Source organism: Poecilia latipinna, unplaced genomic scaffold (genome assembly GCF_001443285.1).
Source record: "Poecilia latipinna isolate Pla-1442-1.1 unplaced genomic scaffold, P_latipinna-1.0 Scaffold879, whole genome shotgun sequence".
NCBI classification, from domain to species: domain Eukaryota; kingdom Metazoa; phylum Chordata; class Actinopteri; order Cyprinodontiformes; family Poeciliidae; genus Poecilia; species Poecilia latipinna.
In genome coordinates, this window is record NW_015113495.1 from 145,273 (window position 1) to 166,087 (window position 20,815).

Here is a 20,815-nt window from a genome sequence, read left to right on the forward strand (position 1 = left end):
AATCCACAGCAAATTATTTCAACTCAGGACTCAAACCAAATAACAGAGCAAAAGATGGGGAAACAATCCACTGACATTTTTCTTTCTGTTTCGGAGTCCAGTCACCTCAACATGTCCCTCCGGCTGGAGTTCAGATGTTATCAGCAAAGCAAAGGTCCGTCTCCGAGGCGAGAGCAGCAGAATCTCAAAGCGCTGCTGCGGACCAACGACCTGCTCAAGAGCAGAAACCTGCACGACCCCTCTGCACCTTACAGCTCCACCCCACTGGTTTTAGTTAGAAAAAAAACAAACAAACAAAACCCCCACACATTACAAATTTAAAAAAAAAGAAATAAAAAAGACATTTAATTTTAAAGCTCTATCATCTGGAGAGAGAGAAAAAAAAAAGGATTTATGGTTTTATAAAGATTCTGATATAAAATTTTTAGTGTTCAAGCTCAAGGACGAGAAGTTTAAAGGCAAACGCTACACAGCAAGTAGAAAAATATTGATCCCGTTAAATTGAACCCATTCAGAACGTGGAGATGTTTGGTCTCACTAGTAAATGAAGCTCATTGGCTTTGCAAAGTACTGACGCACACTCCGCTCATCCTGCAGCCCTCCGAGCTCTTCCAAAACTCTCAGGAGTTCAGGAAGCTTTAAAAAGACAACAAAACAAAAAAGAGCTCTACAGTGAGCAGCAGTGGTGTCAGTCTGAATACATGAAGTCGTAAAATAAAACAAAGAACAGCCGACAATGATCGGGATTTGAGACGAGGGTTTTATAAAGAAACAAAATTTAACTGTTCAAACGTTAAAGTAATGACACAAATGTGATAAGTTTAAAGTTATTAGACGTTTAGTGGCTTCTGAACATTATTTTAGGATTTATAAATGCAAGCACATATAGAAATGGCCTGAAGCTGGTTTTTTATGGAAGACGAACGACTGAATATCTCACTATTAAGGTTAACAGCTACTGCTTAAGAGAAAAAAAAAAAGAGAGAAGCTAATTTTGCATAGCTGATATTTGCAGTCTGTCAAAAACATAATGGAAAACCCTACAGCCCCAGAGTTTTACTTAAACGTGTTTAAAAAAAAAGATAAAAAAAAAAAACAATAATAAAAAAAAAAACCTCGGAATTACTTTCTGTATCCACATTTTCTTCTCGTATACATGAAAAAAAAAAAAGTCCTGTCCAGTTGGTTTCCCTTCTGACTGCACTTTCTACAGAACAGACGGTTAATGCTGCAGGTAGAAGCAAATCTGAAAGTTAGGAATGAGGCAGTGGAGGAATACAACGGGCCAAACCAAGACGAACAAATGACAGCTCTTTGATTTGACTCAATAAAAGGCTCAATCTATGCTAAACTTTTGGGTTACATACTGACGCTCTCCCTCCTGGGGGGATTCTCTAGATGCTATCCATGGCTTTGAACTCGCTCAGAGCCTGCACAGGGCTGACGTGCTTCTTCTGCGAAGATCTCTTGACTTTGTTGGTCTGCCCGTCGTCCTGCTTCTCTCGCTTCACCAGCGGCTTCTTCTCGGGAGCCTTCATTCTCCAGGAGACGGCGGGCATGTTGAGCGCCTCCATGTTTTTGTTCTTTTGGTACTTCGTAGAGGCGACGTAGGAGGCCTTGACGGTGGACACCACGGCGTTCATCAGGTTCTTGGCTGCCTGAATGAGGGACATGGCGCTGTCCAACTAAATCGAGAAGAGAGAAGCTGTTAGCGTCAAGCAACCGCGAAAACGAAAGGCTGCCGTGGTACTTTTTAATTTTACACAATTTGAATTCGTGTAAACTGAAAAGTAACTCGCCATCCCCTCTTAATGTCTTCTGGTTTTGGGGCCAAAAACTTAAAACTCAGACGTATGCAGCGGAGGATCCCTGGCGTCTGGCGAGTTTCAGAATATCTAAAAAGGTCACCCTAATTTAATCTGCTCGCTTAACGGCTCCAGAGACACTAGTGACACTTAAAAAATGCTGGAATAATAGTCTCGTCTGTGTTCCTTCAGGAAGAAGGGCAAAAATCACGACACCCTGCTCATTCAGGTATAGTAATGTAGACATTTTAAACTGGAGAGTAAGTGCTTAATTATTGCTTAAAGGCTCTGAATGTTGCTAAGCTGGAAGGTGGAAAGGTTAGAAAACATTTGTTGAACGCAGCCGGGCGCGTTTGAGACATTTATGCCGTTTTTGTGGAAAAAGAATCAGCCCTTGTTTTGGCAGGCTTTGTCTTTAAGAATTTGTCATGGATTTTAGCAATAAATTAAGCTTCAGAAAGTAAGTAGTGCGTTCAATTTAATCATAATAAATGCATGTAAAAAAAAAAAAAAAAATCTGTTTAAGCCTCAAATTGCAAGGTGAGCAACTGTGAAGCATCAGAAAAAACAATGACTGTTCCGTCTGCTATGGAAAGTTGAAATGTTTTTATTCATCAGTCACTTTGTTTTTTTTTTTTTGTTTGTTTTTTTTTTTTTAAACGGCATCACTGACTTCTTCTGCACTCATTAAAATTTGTCCGTCAGCGTGAAAGAAAATTATGCTTGGTTAAAAAAAAAAAAAGGGGAAGAAGCTGGACTCACCCCAGAGACGACCAGCTCCCCTCCCAGGTTCTGAACTTCAGCCTTGACTTTACTGCAGATGTTGAGCTGATGGCAGTACAAGGCGATGCGCTGCAGGTAGGCGAGCAGGTCCTGTTTGCAGGAAGAGTCGGGACACTGTGGGAGAGACAACAGAAACACGGTTAAGTAATGTGGAAAAACACATTTGCACATCTGAGTAAAAATTATACGTCTTGAACTGGTTTTACAGAGAGGGAGAGAGAAAAAAAAAAAGAAAAAAAGAGTCTTTGTAGCTTTTGTTGCAGACACTCTAATGTGCATATCTGTGTACTTTTTCATTCATCTCACACTTTATCAGGATAAGATAGTAGCAGTGTGACAGGTAGACACCCACACTATGAGCGCGCTCGGAGCCAAAATGACAAACACACGCCCACAACCTGCTGTCTCGTCTTCACGAGGTTACAGTGTGATCACTTAACGCACAATGCAAATTGTGCGACTGGGCGAAAAGTGCTGTCAATCAGCTGCTGGCGGGGGGCGTTCCGCTAAAGTCTCTGTTACAGTAGACGGGGAAAAGAAAACAAACAGGTAAAGTTTAAGATTGCATGTTTGTTGGAAGGCAAAATGCAAAATGGTGTGAAGATATGAATGAAGTATTGGAGAAAGAACTCGGCTTTGTCAGACTGGTATTATTTTTTGCCTTATTGCTTAGTTGTGGGGCAAAAAAAAAAGTCTACTGTAATTACCATTTACCACCATTATTTCTTGAGTTTGGAAACCAAAATAAATTGGTTTTATTATGAATTAATTAATTTCTTGTATTTTTTTCAAAATTATATATTTTACAGTTTAGCCAATTTTTCCACCCAACAGTGTCTAAATATAATTTATATGCAATTTTAACAGTTTGTAGGCAAATATTAAAACACTTTTATAAACCCTCTGGCCCCCAAAAAGAAAACAAGTAAAATAACAATCAGTATCAAATGTTCATTGCATTAGCTTGTGACCTATACCGACTCACCAAAAAACAACATTCAGACACCTCGTTCATTCATTCTTGTCAGTCTTTGTGATTTATGACAACAGAAGCCGTTTCTGCAGGTTTCAGAAAGTTGATATTTTCAAACACTTTCCTTAAAAACACACATTGCTTTTTTTATTTGTGTAGAGAAATATCTCCTTTGGCACAGATGGCTACAAAGGAGCCATCTCCTTTGTATGGAGATGTATCTCCAATAGACATGCCCGGAACGTATTAAAGATCTTTGCACAGATCTTTAATCTGCATAAAGAGGATGCTAGTGCTAGTTCACCTCCTGCCTGTACTGAGATGACTTTCTAATAATTTAGTTAGTTTTTTAATCTGCATTTGAGTGCAGATTAAAATTTTACAAGAAACAATCTACACACCTTTTTTAAATACTTTCATTTTTTAATGTCGTAATTTTTAAGTACTAGCCTTTCAGCTGCTTTCTGGTCAGTTTTTCCACAGGGAGGGGAAGGAAAACGGCGCCTCAGCTACGTTGGTCCATCAATTGTTCTTTTTCTGTGAATCTCATTGGAAAATTATAAAAGCTTTGGGGGCCAGGGGATTTGTTTGTGATCACATCCACATTAAATTACTCTTTTCTGCATTGAGGAAAGTCATAAAGGACGCAACGCAAAGTCATTTGATTTGTCAATTTTTTTTCTTAAATCGTTTGGTTTGAAAATCAAAATAAAACTTTGATTAATTGCACCATCCTAGCCTTCTTTGTTGTACGATGCCGATCCTAAATGGAGGGCAGTATTGGCATAAAAAAAGCAAAGTCCCAGACCTAAATGAAATCTGTGAGTAACAGAGGGCCGGCATGGAAGCTCAAGCTGTGCCAGACAATGATTTTCACACCGTTTGGTTGGTGATCAGCAGAGGCATTATGAGTGAGGCGTTTTTGCAAAGGTGGGGGACAAGGACTTGTGAATGAAATGAAAGCGTTTGAAACTTCTGGCAAAAATCATTTGGAGTCCTTATAAGATGAACCCCAAGTTTGAAAAGCCTCTAATTTCGGCTTCAGAGAAGAGATAGTCAAAAGATGGCTTGGTGAACACAGCCACTAAATTACAGCCAGAACCTCCCCACATCAACTTCAAGAAATACATTATCATAAAATCCACTTTAAAGTGGCAGCATGTGAAGAACCCCGTAAATGCATCTCATTTAGCACTGGCAATCTCTTTGAATCATTTTATCTCGTCGTAATTAGACTTGGGCTCCACCGTTTCCAATCCCTTTCCTGGTTAGCTAAACAAGCCCCCTGCCAGCACAGTAATTAGGCCACAGTACTCTTCTTAGCTGCTCATCAAGTGAAGGATGTAAACACTTTGATGGGGGCCCTGGCGCTTTAGATCAGATCAGAATGACCTGAGTCACAAATGCTTTATCAGTAATGATCAACAGACAGACTTCGGTACAGATCACAGCCTGCCAGCTTTTCGCAACATCTACTAAACACACTAGATGCTACAAAAAAAAAAAAAAAAAAAGATCATGGCTGACAACGCGAGTGACAAGGCCAGAAGAAAATACCGACTTAAATGCCAGTGTTTTTAGGAACTCGGCTCTCTGAGGGGAATATCCTTTAGAAGTGTCTCAAAAGTGCTGCGAGAAGGTGAACTTAACAGCAGTCCATCTTTTAATTGCCTGAAGTTGAGAAAAACAGAAGCTGGGAAAATCAGTGCCGCGCAATCGACTCGTCGAGTCTGCATACATGTGCTGAACACTTAAGCATTTTTAAACAGCTAAACAAGAAAATGATGGTCAGGAACCGTGCATGCCCCAGTTCACTGTGCAGACATACACCAAACTTTTGAACGCTACCTTAAACAGGGAATATCTGTATAGTTCATAGAATAGAAGTGATGCTGGCAGACAGAAGGCTACTGCACTTTTGAATTAGCCGATAGCCTGGCTAATTCACTAGCTAATTTCAGCCGGTCACACTTGTGTTACTTTATAAAGACATCAAGGGCAAAAAGTTATATTCAATGCAATGAACATTTGAAAAAATAAATTTGTGGATATTATATTTTTGCTTAAGAGCATGTATAAAAAAATGATTATAGATAACGTTTAACTGTAACGTACTAAACCGTTTTTGCAACAGTACGAACAATGGCTCCTTTCTTGTCTTAAGCATCCGATCAATTTCTACATTAGCTTTAAAATTTCAAGTAAACACTTTAACTTTGATACTTTTACACAAGGTACACCTGCTGTGAGAATTTTTCACAGGCCTAAGTACTCGGGACAGCAGTATATTTACTCTCCTTACACAAGCGCACCAACATAAAATGTTTCCAAAATGGAAAGGGAGGAAAGGGAAATGGGAGGAATCTTGTTTTTCGGACACTTCAAACAGACTACAACTTGTGTGACGCATCTAATCCTGCTGAGCGCATCGGTATCCCTGGTGGGAGTGTGGAGTGCTCCACTGAATATGGTGGACTCACTACTAGATATAAACCACGCGGCATACATTTATTTATGAACTACCAGGCCAACATTAGTGCTCATTCACACACATCTAATCAGAGCATTAGAGAACACAGAAGAGTTCAATTATTAATCATTATATTTGCAAAGTTCTCACCACAGAATATTACTCTGAATATTATTGAGCAGGCTAAGAAAAGAGACTTGCCACTTTTATGACAGGAAACTATGCACAAAAAAAAAAAGGCAAGGGGAAATAGAGCTGGAGGGGTTGATCATGGTACAGGAGAGGAGCAAAACATGGCTGCTGGACTGGTGAAAAGAGAGGTAGTGGGGAAGGTTATAAACAGCAAGAAAGGACCAGAGAAAAATCAGGAGAAAAGACAAGGATGAAGAGTCAGCCAGAGGGTGTGGAGGAGTAAATAAGGGAGAAATCCGATTGGGGAAAAGAAAAAAAGAAAGAACAAGAGGATTCAACTAAAGTTGGGAGGGGCATTCAAGTCAGAGTGAGACAGCAAGTGCGCGAAAAACGTGCGCGCGCAGAGGCACAGATGCAAATGCAAAGACCTGCGATGAAGCTGAATGCAGCAGCCATGCTAATGAAGGCTCGGGGAAGTGTTCAGACGGCAGAGAGCCGGGCACTGTGAAAGCATCACTTGTGCTCATACTCGCTTCAGCTGCTGGCTTCCCTCAGCACTCAGGAAACTCTGGAACGCCGCTCCCGCTGTCACATGCGAAAGCTGAGGTCGTACCGAGAGGGCCGAGGGAAACTGGGGAAATTGTTTTTTGCAAAGAAAATGGAACGTAACGCTTTTGATCGTTCAAGATGGAAATTAAACCATCTTCAGTCATGTTTAAATAAGACTGCTCGGCAGGAAATTAACATGTATGCAACGTCTTAACTCACAGGCCAAATAATGTCAGCACACTGGCTCAGATCATGAGTAGTATTTCTTAAGTCTGTAACAAAAGCTGAATTTGATACAGACTGAATTTCAGTAAAACTTGTAAAAGAAAAAAAAATACTTAATGACATGAACTTTAACTGCACACAGCAATTTATTTATTTTTTTTTTATCAGGCCCAACAAAAAGAGTCCCTTAGGTCTTACATTGAGTGTGTTTGTGTCCAGTTGTAGAAAGAGATGAGAAAGCAGAAAGAGGTGGAGGAGAGACTTCAGCACATAATTCTTTTCAAGGCAAACTAATAGAAAAGGTGAGTCACCACCTAAAAAAAGGAGCCAGCAGTGCAGGTTGAAATGTCAATGATTCCTGTATAGTTCTTGTCCTTAGTGCTCGCTTCTAAAAAAACAAAAATAAATAAAAGGTAAAGTCAGGTCAAAATGTAGCTGAACGCCATTTAGATATGCTAAATTAATCTGCGATACATCAATGGCTTCATACTTAAAAGGGATCCAGTTAAACTGATGGTTTCAATTTATCGTGCCTCCTCTCCAATGTGCAAAAGCGACTTTAAGCAGAGTCCAAAAAAATTAATAAATGAAAAAATAAAAACTCGAAATGTTTCATTAATCTAAAAGAAAGTCCAGAGAGAGAAAACAGGATGTTGAAGGAAACCCCATGACAGTGCCGTGTATAAAGTAACAACCTCTTTATACATGGCACTGTATAAATGATGAACAGGACAGTCAGGTCTCATCAATGGAAATGCCATGCAGTTCCACTGGATTCCATTACACAGAGGCGAGACGTGCCGGGCGCCTGAGCTGCCGCCAACCAGCGCTGACCTTTCAGGACGCATCACCCAGAGGAAATGCCAGTTTCCAATATTTACTGACAAGGCCGCATCCTAATGTGTCGCTGCCAGCAACCTGGTGGGGAGCGCCGTGGGTAGTGAACCCAAAAAGTGTTTTCACGTGTTTGCTTATCGCTTTCTGCATGCCGCGAGAGCATGTAGGCCGCTGCAAGGAGATCCGAGTAGGTGAGCGCTTTCTATCGCAGGAGGAAATGACTAAGCGCTACCTTGTAAGCATTGGCATTCAAAAAAGTAGAAATGAACTTATCTGGAATTTGTTGCAGATTCATGATGGACGATTATCCTAAAGGTTTGACCAGCCAATAGCAATATTGTCAATTAGTATTTTTATTTTGGTAGCTATATTATGACAGAGGCAGCGTTGAGAATAATTTTTCTAGTCAGGTCACTCGTGAACAGGCAACATTTTAATACAATAAGCAGAGTTGATGTCAGAGAAGGTAACAATATATATATATATATATATATTTGAAGATAACTTCAATATAAGTTATCTTCAAATACCAATTGAAGCAGCTTATGACTGAAACTACATGAGGTTTTACCATCATAGGGGCACCTAAAGTTTTACCAGGTTAAAAAGTGCAAGTAACAACAATACCCATGTCTGACAAATTACTTATTATATTACATCCCTGCTGGTTTATTATTCTTTTGAAGTGAAAAGAAAAAATTATCGTCCCTGCAGCGAACAGGCATTAAAAAAAAAATGCTGATGCCTCATTCCTGTTCACTTCAAAATGAATTAGAACAACTCGCACTTTTAGATTTCTGCCAACAAGACAAGTTTCAGTTTATGTCCGGGTCTGCCCAGAAATATACAACCCTTGGCAAAAATATGTAATCACACCCCTAAAATAAGGTTAATTCAGCTGTTCCCCCTGGCAAGACCAACTTATACTTTATAGCTAAATGTTCTTAATTTGTAAAAATAAATAAATATGCCAGAGTATAATTAAGCACATTTAATGCTTTTCAATAAAAAAAAAAATCAGATCAAGTAGATGCAAAAATATAAATTGCATTGTAATTTGCATTTCTAGAGCATATAATGACAAGGGTGAATATGCAAATGAGTCAGCAGATAAGAGTCCTTGTGGATCTGAAAAAGCTGTTGTGGGATTCTGATTGACAGAAAACAGTCATAACATGGGAGCTTTTCAGAGGAAACAATGGAAACCATTATGAAACGCCTCTGAGAAGATGACTTGTATAACATTTTGTTTGTACTTTGAAGCTCGGCATTGGTTGGGTGTAAAAAAAGAAACATGCAGGCAGAAATCTAAGCATCGAGACCAGAGGACTCTGGTCCTCGGGGCCTGATGTCCTACATGCTTCGGATGCGTCTCTCCTCTAAGACATCTGATTAGTTTAGTTTAGGTACAATTAAACAAAGACGACTGCCTGCAGACAACAAGCACGTCTCCAAACTCATCAATGTAGGATTGTGTGCCACATGAAGGCCTTGATGAGACGCGGTCATGGCTGAGTCTGTAAGTACACAGGTGCACATTGACATCTTGGATAATTCTCAATCCATCAATCAAAAGCAGGCTTGACAATGATATTTTTCAGGATGATTAAGTGAACAGTCGTGCTGAGGGAAGGGAGGTGCATTAAAAGAAGAGAAGAAAAGAGCTCAGTGTGGCCTGAATCTGTCTGAATCCCATTTTGACTGGAGATTTATTGTGGAAACTGGATGAAATTAATGGCAAGAATACATCGAGCCAAAGGCCGATTTCACAACAGTTGTACAAGAAAGTTAGAATCTGATGGATGAAAGATTAAACTCTTTTGAGCTTAGTTTAAATCCCAAGAACTTCAGTGCAATAAAATTTAGACAGATTGTACAAATTGTAATAAGCACTAATTGGGTGTTTTTAAACCCTTTTTTTTGTTTAGCTTAAACAGATTAAAGAAAACCAAGTGTAACAATTACAGAAATGTTGCGCCCACTAAATGTAGTCATTCTATGTATTTAGTTAGATCTGCATCCAGTGTTTGACATGATATCATTTTATTGTACAATAAATTCTTAATTGCTAACAGTGGACCTGACTTTTGGATTTTAAGACACGAGATATTAATTTCACCAAGTAAGATGTTTATCGACAAATTTTCACCATAACCCAATGGATCCCCGAGTTATAACTCAATGCGCACCACCTCACCTGGGCCTTTAAACTTAAATTACAGCTATTGGTTCAGAGTTTAGCTTAATCCAATAAGACCTTACATAAACGACTCTTCAGCCTGCGTCTAATAGCTGGTGCTAAAATGTTACAGCGTCTACAGAAATGCAGAGATGTCATAGATAAACAATCCTTATTCCCTCTGGAAATAACAGTCTGGGATCGAAGACAAAGTTTGAGGAGATAAAGGAAGCAATGCACTGAAGAGACCATTTTATTTCTCTAGGTAAGAACTATGATTCAAGATATGGCTAAGCAGTGACAGGAGATGATCAATCCCAAGCAGTGGCCTGAAGACACTTCAAGATAAATACAGTTTCATGAGAAATGCTTACTAGACTGGAATTTAAAAGCTATAAAAAACAGAGCTAGTATAAACAGCATGGTGGTAAAATACAGAAGGCAGAATAAGGAGAAACGTTATTCTTCTCCTTATTCTTTCAATATTATTGAAAACACAAATAAAATCAACACAGAGTCGCACATAAATGGCCGATTTCACAACAGTTGCACATAAATGTTTGCAAAATGTTTGTTAAACTGTATTTTCTGTTTGCAGATGCAACCCAAAAATTAACAAAAGAGTTGATTTACATATATTAATTCAAAAAGTAAAATTCATTTATGAAACTCAAAGTGCTGATTTTAATGGGTCATAACATTTAATTTCCCTTTGGGATCAATTAAGTATTTTTTTAATTGAATTTTCCAGCTATCCAGACAACTAAAGAGCCCCATTACCTGCTTTAATAACCATCACTGCGTCTGATCAACAAAGTCCTCTGACCAAAAACCCTTAACAAGTCTAAGGAGGATTGTTGAGATGATGATGAGGCATCAGAGCCAACAAAAGCTGAAAGCCGCTATGAAAAGCAGCCTGTTGTCGCTCAACAGTTCTCAGTTGTGTTGCCATCTTCACCAAATCCATTTTCAAAATGCTTCATATTTGGACTGAGCCATTTCCATTGCATTTGCAACAGGCCACATTACTTTAACAATGAGGCTAAAGGGAAAGTGGTGTGATTAAAAATTGAGGATTAGTAAAGCCAAAGCTAAATTACTACTCTGCAGACAAATAAAACCAAAGGGGAACAAAACACTTTACTCTATAATTATTTAAAACCACGAACGATGCATCAACACATAAAAATGTCTGAATTTCGACAAAGCAAAGCTCTTAAAATTCCTGAACGTACTAAAAATCAACAAGCGGAGAAAAGAAGAGCTCCACTAGATTAGTATAAATTGCAGTTAACCTGCGACTGACCCTTGGTCTGCTGAGCTGAGAATTTGTGGACTCTCTTGGCGATTTTACCTCTTTGCAGCAGCAGGTAATTTACAAGCTGTCTGCTGCAGAGTGTCTGGGGCCAGACCTGGGATTAGACTGTGACCAGCAACAGAGACTATGGATCACCATAAATCTTTACTGATTGAATGCAAATTAGAAAAGTACACTCTGTGTTGTCAGTATACATCATGAGAATGAAACTCCCATGGCACACACGAGAACAGAGCAAGCTTGCTGATTCTAGGACTATGCTAGCCCCTTCTCACTGGTGTTTCTTTGTTATTAAAGTGTTTATATGAGGAGAAGGCCATCTGCCAAAATTTATAGGCTACACAGAGGACAACACTTTTGTATTATAAATCTCAATTACGCAGCATTATTTGTTTACCAGGCAACTCGGATGAAATCCTCATAAGGCTCCCTGCAGAGCAGGGTCATAAATTCTTAATCAACTGCAGTGCAGACCTTTGTACAGCAATGACCTAAATCCTGCAGCTCATTTCTACACTACGCTCATTTCTTTAAAATTTAATATGGCTCCATTGCACATATTTAACAGTGTTAAAAAAAAAAAAAGTCCAAACCACACCATGTCCACCTGCACATTTACGGAGAAGACAATATTCTAAAATCATAACCCTACATGGCAGTGTTATTAAAAAAGAAAAAAAAAAAAGGAAAGGTGGGGTGAGATGTAGTTCTATCAGTCTGGGACCATCTGCCAGTGTGTTTTATAGGAGGAGCAAACCCTCACAGGCCCTGCAGGCCAGAGGCACAGAACGCAAGTGATTAATATGCCTAGGTTAATGAACAGTCCCAGCATTGCCTTTGCTCCTCTGACTCTGTCAGTCTGTGTGCATCCTAGCAGAGATTCACTTAACTACTGCTGCTTGACTATGCCGACCCTCACCACGTGTGCCATGCTTTGGTGCACATGGATTGGTGGCATCTCCTGTTTTGTTAGAAGGTATGGCCCTAAATATAAACCACCAGCATTACAAAAAAATAAATAAATAAAATCAGAAAGAAAAAAAAAATCTGCCACCTGGCAATTATGCTGCTAATTAAAAGGCGAAACACTCTTAATGGATTCATCTCTCCAGAGGGTTGTACCTCTCTCTCCACAAAAAAAAATGCACTGCCCCCTTCTTTCCACCTCTCCAGTCTGAAGCCTTTTCTTTCCCTCTACCCCCACGACAGTCTCCAGGCGTCGTCATTGACGTGTCGGAGGGGCTAAGAATCACCTGGTGCTTTAGTGTTTTTGGTCTTTGCCAAGATAGAAAGGCTAAGAGGGACAGCTGGATGGGTTCAGAGGCTGAAGGGGTCCTTACTCTTGGCTGCAACATCTGTTTCAACAGCCAAAGCTCCTCATTTATTTATACATTGAGTGCTTCAAACCCCCAAAACTTTTAAAAGGATGTCTGTATACACACACGCACCAACCGCAGATAATGCATAAAAGACAGAAACAAGTTTCTACAAATAGCAGAGGATAAAAGGGTAAATACTCCTCCAAATCTGATACATCTATGCATATGTGCCTACAGAGAACCAATGCCAGTCAAGAGAAGCTTCTCATGCAGGCATGCACGGACCGACATACACAACTGCACAGTTGCCCATCTGTTTTCTTTGGGGGATAACACTGTTTTCATTAAAGCAAATGTGCATCTTCAAAAGCTGCAGCGAGGCATATAAAAAAAAAGAAAAAGAAAAAAAAAGTGACTTTCCAGGGCGGCTTATTCCCCATTCAGATGATTCAAATGCAATTAGGTCACCACAGGTAGGACTGCTACTTTGTGATAGACGTGACTCTCTAATATTAAAGATCTGAGGGCACCTTAAATAAAATATCAGACGTGCTGGGTTCTAGGAGGCCAGCAGCTCATTATGTCTGACAATGAGGGAAGCGAACTCGGCTGAAGCCTTAAAAGCAGATGTTTCCAGTTAGTGAAGGAATCACTGAATACAATAGTTGGGCTCCAACTAGAAACCAGACAAGTCATTACCGAGTCAGGAGGGAAAGACTTAACCTTTCATGAAGCAGCTACAGAGATTGTAATAAGCGCCACTGCTTCTCGCAAGTTTCCCCATAAACAAAAGTAAAGAAAATCTGTTTAAGTAACCCTGACATATAAAATACAGACACAATCAAGAGAAAAAGAGAGCGCCTTTTTACATGTCTGTGGTTTTGTTTGGATGTATTTTACATCATTAGGAGGAAATCCTCAGTCGTCATGCTTGTTGATTCAGTACATTGTGGTTTGCAGAAAATCTGTGCCCAGCTCTTTAAAGCTTCTTCACATCATATGAACCTAATCTGGACTTTGAACTAATCATTGTAGTACACTGACTTTTCTCTTTTTCAGCCATTATATGTTGTAGATTTGATGCTACATCACCAATTTGTGCAAATCTTTAGCTGCCAGTCAAGAACACCTTGTACCTCTAATTTATAGATGACTGACAAGTGTTTAAAGTCTGTGGTTTCAAAACAAGCTCAAATCATCACTGTCCACCACCATGCTTGACAGCTGGAATGAGATTTGGTGCTGTGCTTGGATTTCATCCACCCAAAAGGTCATCGATTCAGATGCGACTCAGCAAATCCTGGATGCACCAATATATTTTTCTTTTTTTTAAGCCTTTATCCTTCAACCCATCACAGTAGTTCTTTTACTCCTCGTTCTACTGTCATGGACTTTAACAAGCGAGGCCTCTTGAGTACGAGATGAAGCTTTTGTAGTTTTGTCATTTGAGACTGGCACGGTGACCTTGAGGTGAATTTGCTGGGACGTCCACTCCTGGGAAGATTGACAACTGTCTAAAATGTTTTACAGCTGTGAATAATCTCTCTCACGGTAGGATGATTGACTTCAAGACATCTGGAAATAGACTTAGAACCCTTGCTCGATTGATGGGCAGCGACAACAGCTTCTCTAAGGTCGTTGGTAATGCATTTTCGACCTGCCTTTGTGCAAACACACAACAACGTGCACGAAAGCAGAAACTGCAGAAAGTCCTGTTTTTCTAACAGTAGCTACACCTGCTGATGATTAGTTAATCAAGTACATCTGATTAGCAGCACTGCTTTTCTATTTTTCTTTCTTAAATCCTACTGAAGCAGCAGGAGTCTCATCTTCCACAGAGAATTTCCATTTTGTCTATCTTGGCCCAAACCGTGAGGAATCGGCCGTTTTTCCAACGCCTAGATGAAAACATTTTAAGGACATGGTGATTTCTATTTTGCCCTGATAAGAGAAATCCTAAAATTGAAAGAAGCTGTACCGTTTTTACCATGGCAGTACCTTTTCCACAATAGACAGCCCTCAAGCTATTAGGTTTTTGCCAACATGTCATCTGTTGTCAACAAACCAGAGTAAGAGACCGACGGAGCCAACTGTTATCCGAGCCGAAATCTGTGACATCTGAAGACTGTGTCCTTTCAGAGGCAACAGCGTTCCCGAACAAAAGTGGTTTTTAGAAGAACCCACAGCTGGTACCATTTCGACCACAGAAGCAAACAACATCCTTCCAACAGAGAAGCTCTGTTGCAATTGTGTTCTGTGGCAAACTAAAGTTTTTCATGTTTTTAGTAATAAAATTTATGCATACTGCAGACCCGGATGCAATACGCAAGACTGTCCGTAAGTTGAAAGATGCATCAACTATCCAACAGCTTAACGCAAATTCAATTAGTTGAATACATGTGCTCCATGTCAAGAGCAACAGTTTCTGAGGTAAGTTGCGGATGTTATAAATTCAGAGGATTTACAAGAACAGTGAATGTAAGATGTGCAAACCTCAAATAAATCTCAAGTACTAGCATGTACAAAAACACTTTAACACTGCTAATTTCAATCTTTGCTGCCCAACTACCAAGGCAACACTACAAACAAATGTATGTTATTTGTTACAGCTGGGAGCAATTTAAACAGTATCTTATAACACCTACAATCGCGAGAGTAGAGTTCTTTAATTTTAGATAAATCCAAAACACTAACAAATATCTATGTAGATCTAGAAGAACTCAGAGCGGACAAACACATGTAGCACAGAAAGCTTCAAAAAGAGTATTCAAACTCAGCCTCAAAAACCACAATTTCAGAACAAAACATGTTCAAAATGAGTGACAAAAGAATAAAATGGAGGAAAAAACTGACCATACCCAGAAGCACATGCATACCTTTCAGAAATAAAAGGGTTGAGACTGAACACATCTTACTGCAGGAGTTTACAGGGGTGGGCTGCACAAAGGTGTAGCTTACATCACCCCTCGCCTTTATGGGTTCATTTTCACTTACAAGGTCGGCGATGCTGCGTCCCAGTTTGTCCATTTTGGTTCCCGCTTCTGCAATTTTCTTGGCAGCTTTGATGACATCAGATGTATTTTTCAGTGGCCCCTTCCCCCTGAAGATAGAAGATGGAAACATCAGTCAACATTTTTTTTTCCCTCTACTGGAGTCAGTGTAATGCAGCAGTAAAATCTCTGTAATGGAGCCCCTGCTTCTTTAACAGAGTTGTTTTCCCTCTGAAGCAGTAGCATGTCGTAAACTCTGGGGATTGTGCAGGTAAAAGCTTGAGGTATAAAAATTCATAACTGAGCACAATGATTACACATATTAAACATGGATGCATCGTTGGCATCGCAATGATCAGAGAAAACTATCAAAAATGCTCGACTACAAACTTTTTCAAGGTTATATAAGTAAACAAATGCAATTAAAAAAGTGGATAAAAAAAAAAAAAAAAGAGTTCAATTGTGTATTTATCTTTGTTAAATGACCCAATATACAATATCAATCCTTGCCCCTATTGAAACGCAAAGTCCATCCCAACACAGGTCAATCCAGCTCTGACCTGACCCACTGTAAAAGCTCGTCAGCTATTTGCCTTTTTCGGTACCCCTCAAGGGACTTTGGGACACAGTTGGCAAGAGAGACAAATTGGATTCAAAGCTGTTCTCTCCAGGCTAAAAAAAAAAAAAAGAGCTGTCCAGCCCAGAACAGATGGAATTTTGTTTTCTGTTCTCTCACTTCCTCCATCCTTTCCTCCCGTCTCCAAACCTTCCTTCTCTTGTTCTCCCTCTGCTGCTGTGATGTTGAACAAGCCAGGGTCCTAGTGGGAAAGGCCATGCGTCAGAGCACATACTGGAAGTCCTCCAGGGACGAGACAACCCCTGGAGACGGAGCTGAAAGCATTGTGATGCTTTGGGAAGCGGGGGGAAAAAACAAAAAAACGCATACAGGCAAAAAGGCAGCTGATAGCACACTATTGTGGTTTGTTCTCAAAAAAGTACAACATAAAGGAAAAGTCACAACTGATTTATATCTGACCAGTAGTGTCCCCCCCTTTTTTTTTATCATCTTTATATACAACCAGTGGCTTATTCTTAGGGATTTGTTTCTACCAAGCTAGGAAAATAAACAGGTCTCAAAAACAAGACAAACTCTTTACAGGTGGTACGTTTCAGAATGTGCAGATAAGAGCAAAGTATTATTAGAGCTCCTCCAGGTGTGTGCAATGTGGCTGCTGGACATGTTACATGTACCCAAGACGACAAAATGTCTTATTCATGAACGCTGCCATGCAGCCACAAGCATTGCTGAAGTCGACATGAACTCCTCTCACACTCTGCAAATTTGTCAGGAGAGGTCAATTACCTCATACATCAACCTTGGTGGAGCTTCACACCATCTCAAGGTTCAAAAGACAATAATTCGGGCATAGGCTGAATTCACTGGCTACTGACCTTCCCTGCGAAGGCGTAATGTATGGATAGATTAGCTGGCTATGTGTGTGTGTGCTCTCTAAGACACGCTTTGTCTGTGGGTCTGGGTGGAAACAACAGAATGTGTGTTAAACACTGAACTGCAAGTTTTACCCTCAATCAGGAGCGTCATTGCAAAGTAACAAAAAAGGCGGCTGCGTATCAGTTTGCAGTAAGTTTGTGAAGTTATCGATTGTATTTTGGTTAAAATCAAGACTGAATCAAACGCTGTACTTTATGGATTTGTGGTAAAGAAGTAATGTAGTAATGCAAGCATTGCTGTGACGGCATCCTTTTCATCCATGTAGTTTCTCCTTTTTTACTTCATTTCCTTTTGGTTAATTACACTGTATTCAGCCTGGGAGCTTAGAGTTTGAGAAACATACATGTTGAAGATTTAAACAGCCTTTCCATGAAAACTCAGTGACTAAAGATTGACACAAAGATGGGTTGAACATTTTTGAATATAGAAATAGTTATATAGTTATATTATCACACGTATATCTACATATCAAATATTTACCTAAAAATCACAACATTCTAGTCTCAAGGATGAAATTGTTTTAAATGCTGTGAAATAATCAGGCTGTAATGGAAGAACAGCGGAATGAATTTTCTTTTCTCCTCAAAAAGTGAATAAAAACAGAAGTCTTTATCTCCGAAATTTGCTTAAAGTTTCCATTAGGTTTGGTTTGACAGTAATTTATAAAGCGTTATCACTGTTAGAGAATTGTTGTTGTAGTTTTCCTGCTAAAAGAATAAAGGAAAACTGGTTTTAATTACAAAGCTAAAACCTCACTTCTACATGCTGGGGGGTTAATCTGCAGGAGTTACACTCTCAGTGTCAAACAAAATGCCTCCACAGTGGAAACACATTATAAGAGGTTCCAAACGTAATGCAATGTGTGTAGAGGTCCACCAGAAAACATTGCTGCTCAAAGTGTCAGAAAACAAAAAAATTGCTATGAAGGTGGAAAAATAATGAAATCCTTGGAAAATATGCTGCACTGTTTAAAAAAAAGGCAATACATGGTACAAATTCTTATAGCGGGTTAGTGTTCAAGCACAGCTCTGAAAATTAAGTTTTCTCCACTTCATTTGCCAAAAAAACAAGTCCTGCAGCTAAATGTTGTAAATAAAACCATGAAGAGAGAACTTTTTGACAGCTCAGTGATTTATCCAGGCTATTATCGGTGCTGAACTGCTGATTAGATGTCAAAATAATCAGGTCTACGGAGGAGGATGAGTTTAATAATGTGAGTACAGCACATGAGGCTTGCGAGGAAAGTAATACCTGCTTTGGATCAGCCTGTCCAACTTAATAAACTCATTGTAAAATCAGATTTTTAAATTTATTTTCAGTGGAGATGCTTTCTGTTATCCTAGACAAAAGTTCTGCAGTATGCAAAATTAATGAATCCTAAATCATGTGTATTTGAATTTTCTTTTTTGAATTCTTGGGGGATGCTTTGAACAGTAGCTTTACAATGTGGGAGAGGCGGTATTCATGCAGTATAAAAAAATAAAAAATAAAATGTCAAGGCAATCAATAACCTCATATCTGAATCCATCCAACCATTTAGTAGTAAAAGGTTGCAATACTTTTATCCTTACTGCTTTGAAAGATTGAGCAGCAAATAAAATCTGCAGGGTTCTGCACAACCTTTCGGGTCACTGGCTGTTAACATTTCAAACTGCTCTGCCATGTTTCACTATTTTACATATTTAGTCGGCGCGACAGGCTCTTTGACCCATTCAGAAGACGAGGATAAAGAGACGACATTACATCATTACCAATGTGACTCACACGTCTGCAACAAAATGTCCAGAGTGATTCACTCACATTTCTAAAAGCAAAAAGTTATACAAACACATTCAGTGAAAAAATGCATTTAAGCCACTTTCATGCATTCTTCATGTGAACGCAACGGTAGTTTCTAGTAAAGATGCATAACATATCAAATTGCAATTGTTGTCGCGATATTCGTGTGTCTAACACTCACTGTGTAACACTGCATCTGCAAAGGAGCGTTTGGATGCTATTTTTAGCTGGATGCTATTCTTCAAGAGCCTTTACACCGGTGGACTATCACTGCCCTTGCCAGAGAAACCTGATTTACACTTTTAGTGGCCGAGATGCTGAAGCTTCTAGAGAGCAGAGGGAACATTTCATAAGCAAGATAGTCATCACAATTGTCAGCATTTGTAACTCTATAACATATGTATTTTAAAACATTTCAAGATATAAATGCCACCAAACATTCAATATGCGGCGCCTTCTAAAAGTGTTCATTCCTCAAACATTTCACCGTTTGTTCCACATTATGAAGTCGGATGAAAATCGATCTGAAAGTACAATCTGAAAATTGTACTCAGGCCCCTTTACGCTGATGTCTCTAAATAAAATGTACGGAAATGTCTTCTTTCAGGAGTCACTTAATTAGTAAATTGAGACCAGCTGTATAACGCTGTCTTTCTAATTCTAGCCCAAACTGTTCTGTGAAAGAAAAATAGTGAGCAAATAGCATCTTTAAAATTGAAGGATACAACATATAGAAGGGAGTAATTGTGGAGGAATTTAAAGCAGGTTTGTTTAGGTTATCAAAGCTAAACCTGCAACTATTGAAGCTGAGTTTAAACCATCCAAAAATAGAAAAACCATGGAAAAAAGCTAACTAAACAGACACAGTGGAGGCTGGAAGAGGGATGTAGTGAGAGAAGCTGTCAAGAGACCAACACTGGAGGAACTACTGAGACTAACAGGTCAACATAGCAACTAGTAGCCTGCATTCAACTAATCTAGTCTTTAAGAACAAGCTGCAAGAAGAAAGCTCCTACTAACAGAAACCATAGAAAAGTATCATCTAAAGTTGCCTAAAGCCATGTAGAGGGCAAAGCGAATGTTATTAAGACAAAGTAGTGCATTTTGGTCTCCTGTTGTGAAAACGGCTCCTCTTTCACATAACATCCTCATAAAATACACTGAAGTTTGTGGTTCTAACAAAACAAAATGTGAGAAATCTCACCACTGTTATACACTCACTGTAATGCCCTGCTAAACCAAATCAACAAGGCCTTTTAGGACAGATGCATAAAACCAGTCAACTGCATAATGAATATCCAACTGTTTGAACGTGAACTCTGGTGCAGCACTTATTACAAAACAAAAGATGTCTCTCTACAAAAATAATAGAAGCAAAACAGAGGCAAAATATCTGCAAATCACATTAAAAAAAAGTAAAAAATAAAAATAAAAAAAAGTCGTGACAAGGGCATGTTTGACTCCCAATGACAACTGGTAGCTAGTGTGTGCTGACAATGTGACAGAAGCAGCTGGGTGAATCCTGTAGCGCACTGAGACACTGCCAGCTCAAATTCAGCACAGCTGACTGGTGGGCTCTTTGCACTACAGATAGACAGCGACTCAAAACGTATATATACAAAAACAGATAGAGGAAAAATACTCAGCAGTGGCTAAGGCACCTATTCTCAACTAGTGTGGGCGAAAATGTTGTGAGGTAGACGAAAGTAAAGGCAGAAAGCCCCGAGAAGTCACTAAAGACAAGAAACGAAGCAATGAGATGAGGGGAAAACTCATCTTTAATGATGCCTGCAGGTTCCAACACTTACACAGTCAATGCCTACAAAGGGCTGGATATAAAACTTTAGATTAAAAATACATGTTAATGCTAAAACTGAAACCCAAGTACTCATCCCATTTTTTCATGTCTAATTAGTAACTATGTGCGACACTCCACTCAACGT

At 39.3% G+C, this 20,815-nt stretch overlaps 1 protein-coding gene across 1 annotated transcript in view; it reads right to left on the reverse strand.

Moving 5' to 3' along the window:
* Positions 1–1,060: 1,060 nt before the first annotated feature.
* The window catches only part of ctnna1 (catenin (cadherin-associated protein), alpha 1), an 82,649-nt gene continuing 62,894 nt past the window's right edge, over positions 1,061–20,815 (reverse strand). Inside the window, exons 16-18 of the mRNA XM_015048386.1 lie at positions 15,585–15,690; positions 2,568–2,702; positions 1,061–1,685 (exon numbers count right to left, since the gene is read on the reverse strand). Of these exons, the coding sequence (XP_014903872.1) occupies positions 1,395–1,685; positions 2,568–2,702; positions 15,585–15,690 (532 nt within the window). The 3' untranslated portion in view covers positions 1,061–1,394. The remainder of the gene's footprint in view (positions 1,686–2,567; positions 2,703–15,584; positions 15,691–20,815) is intronic.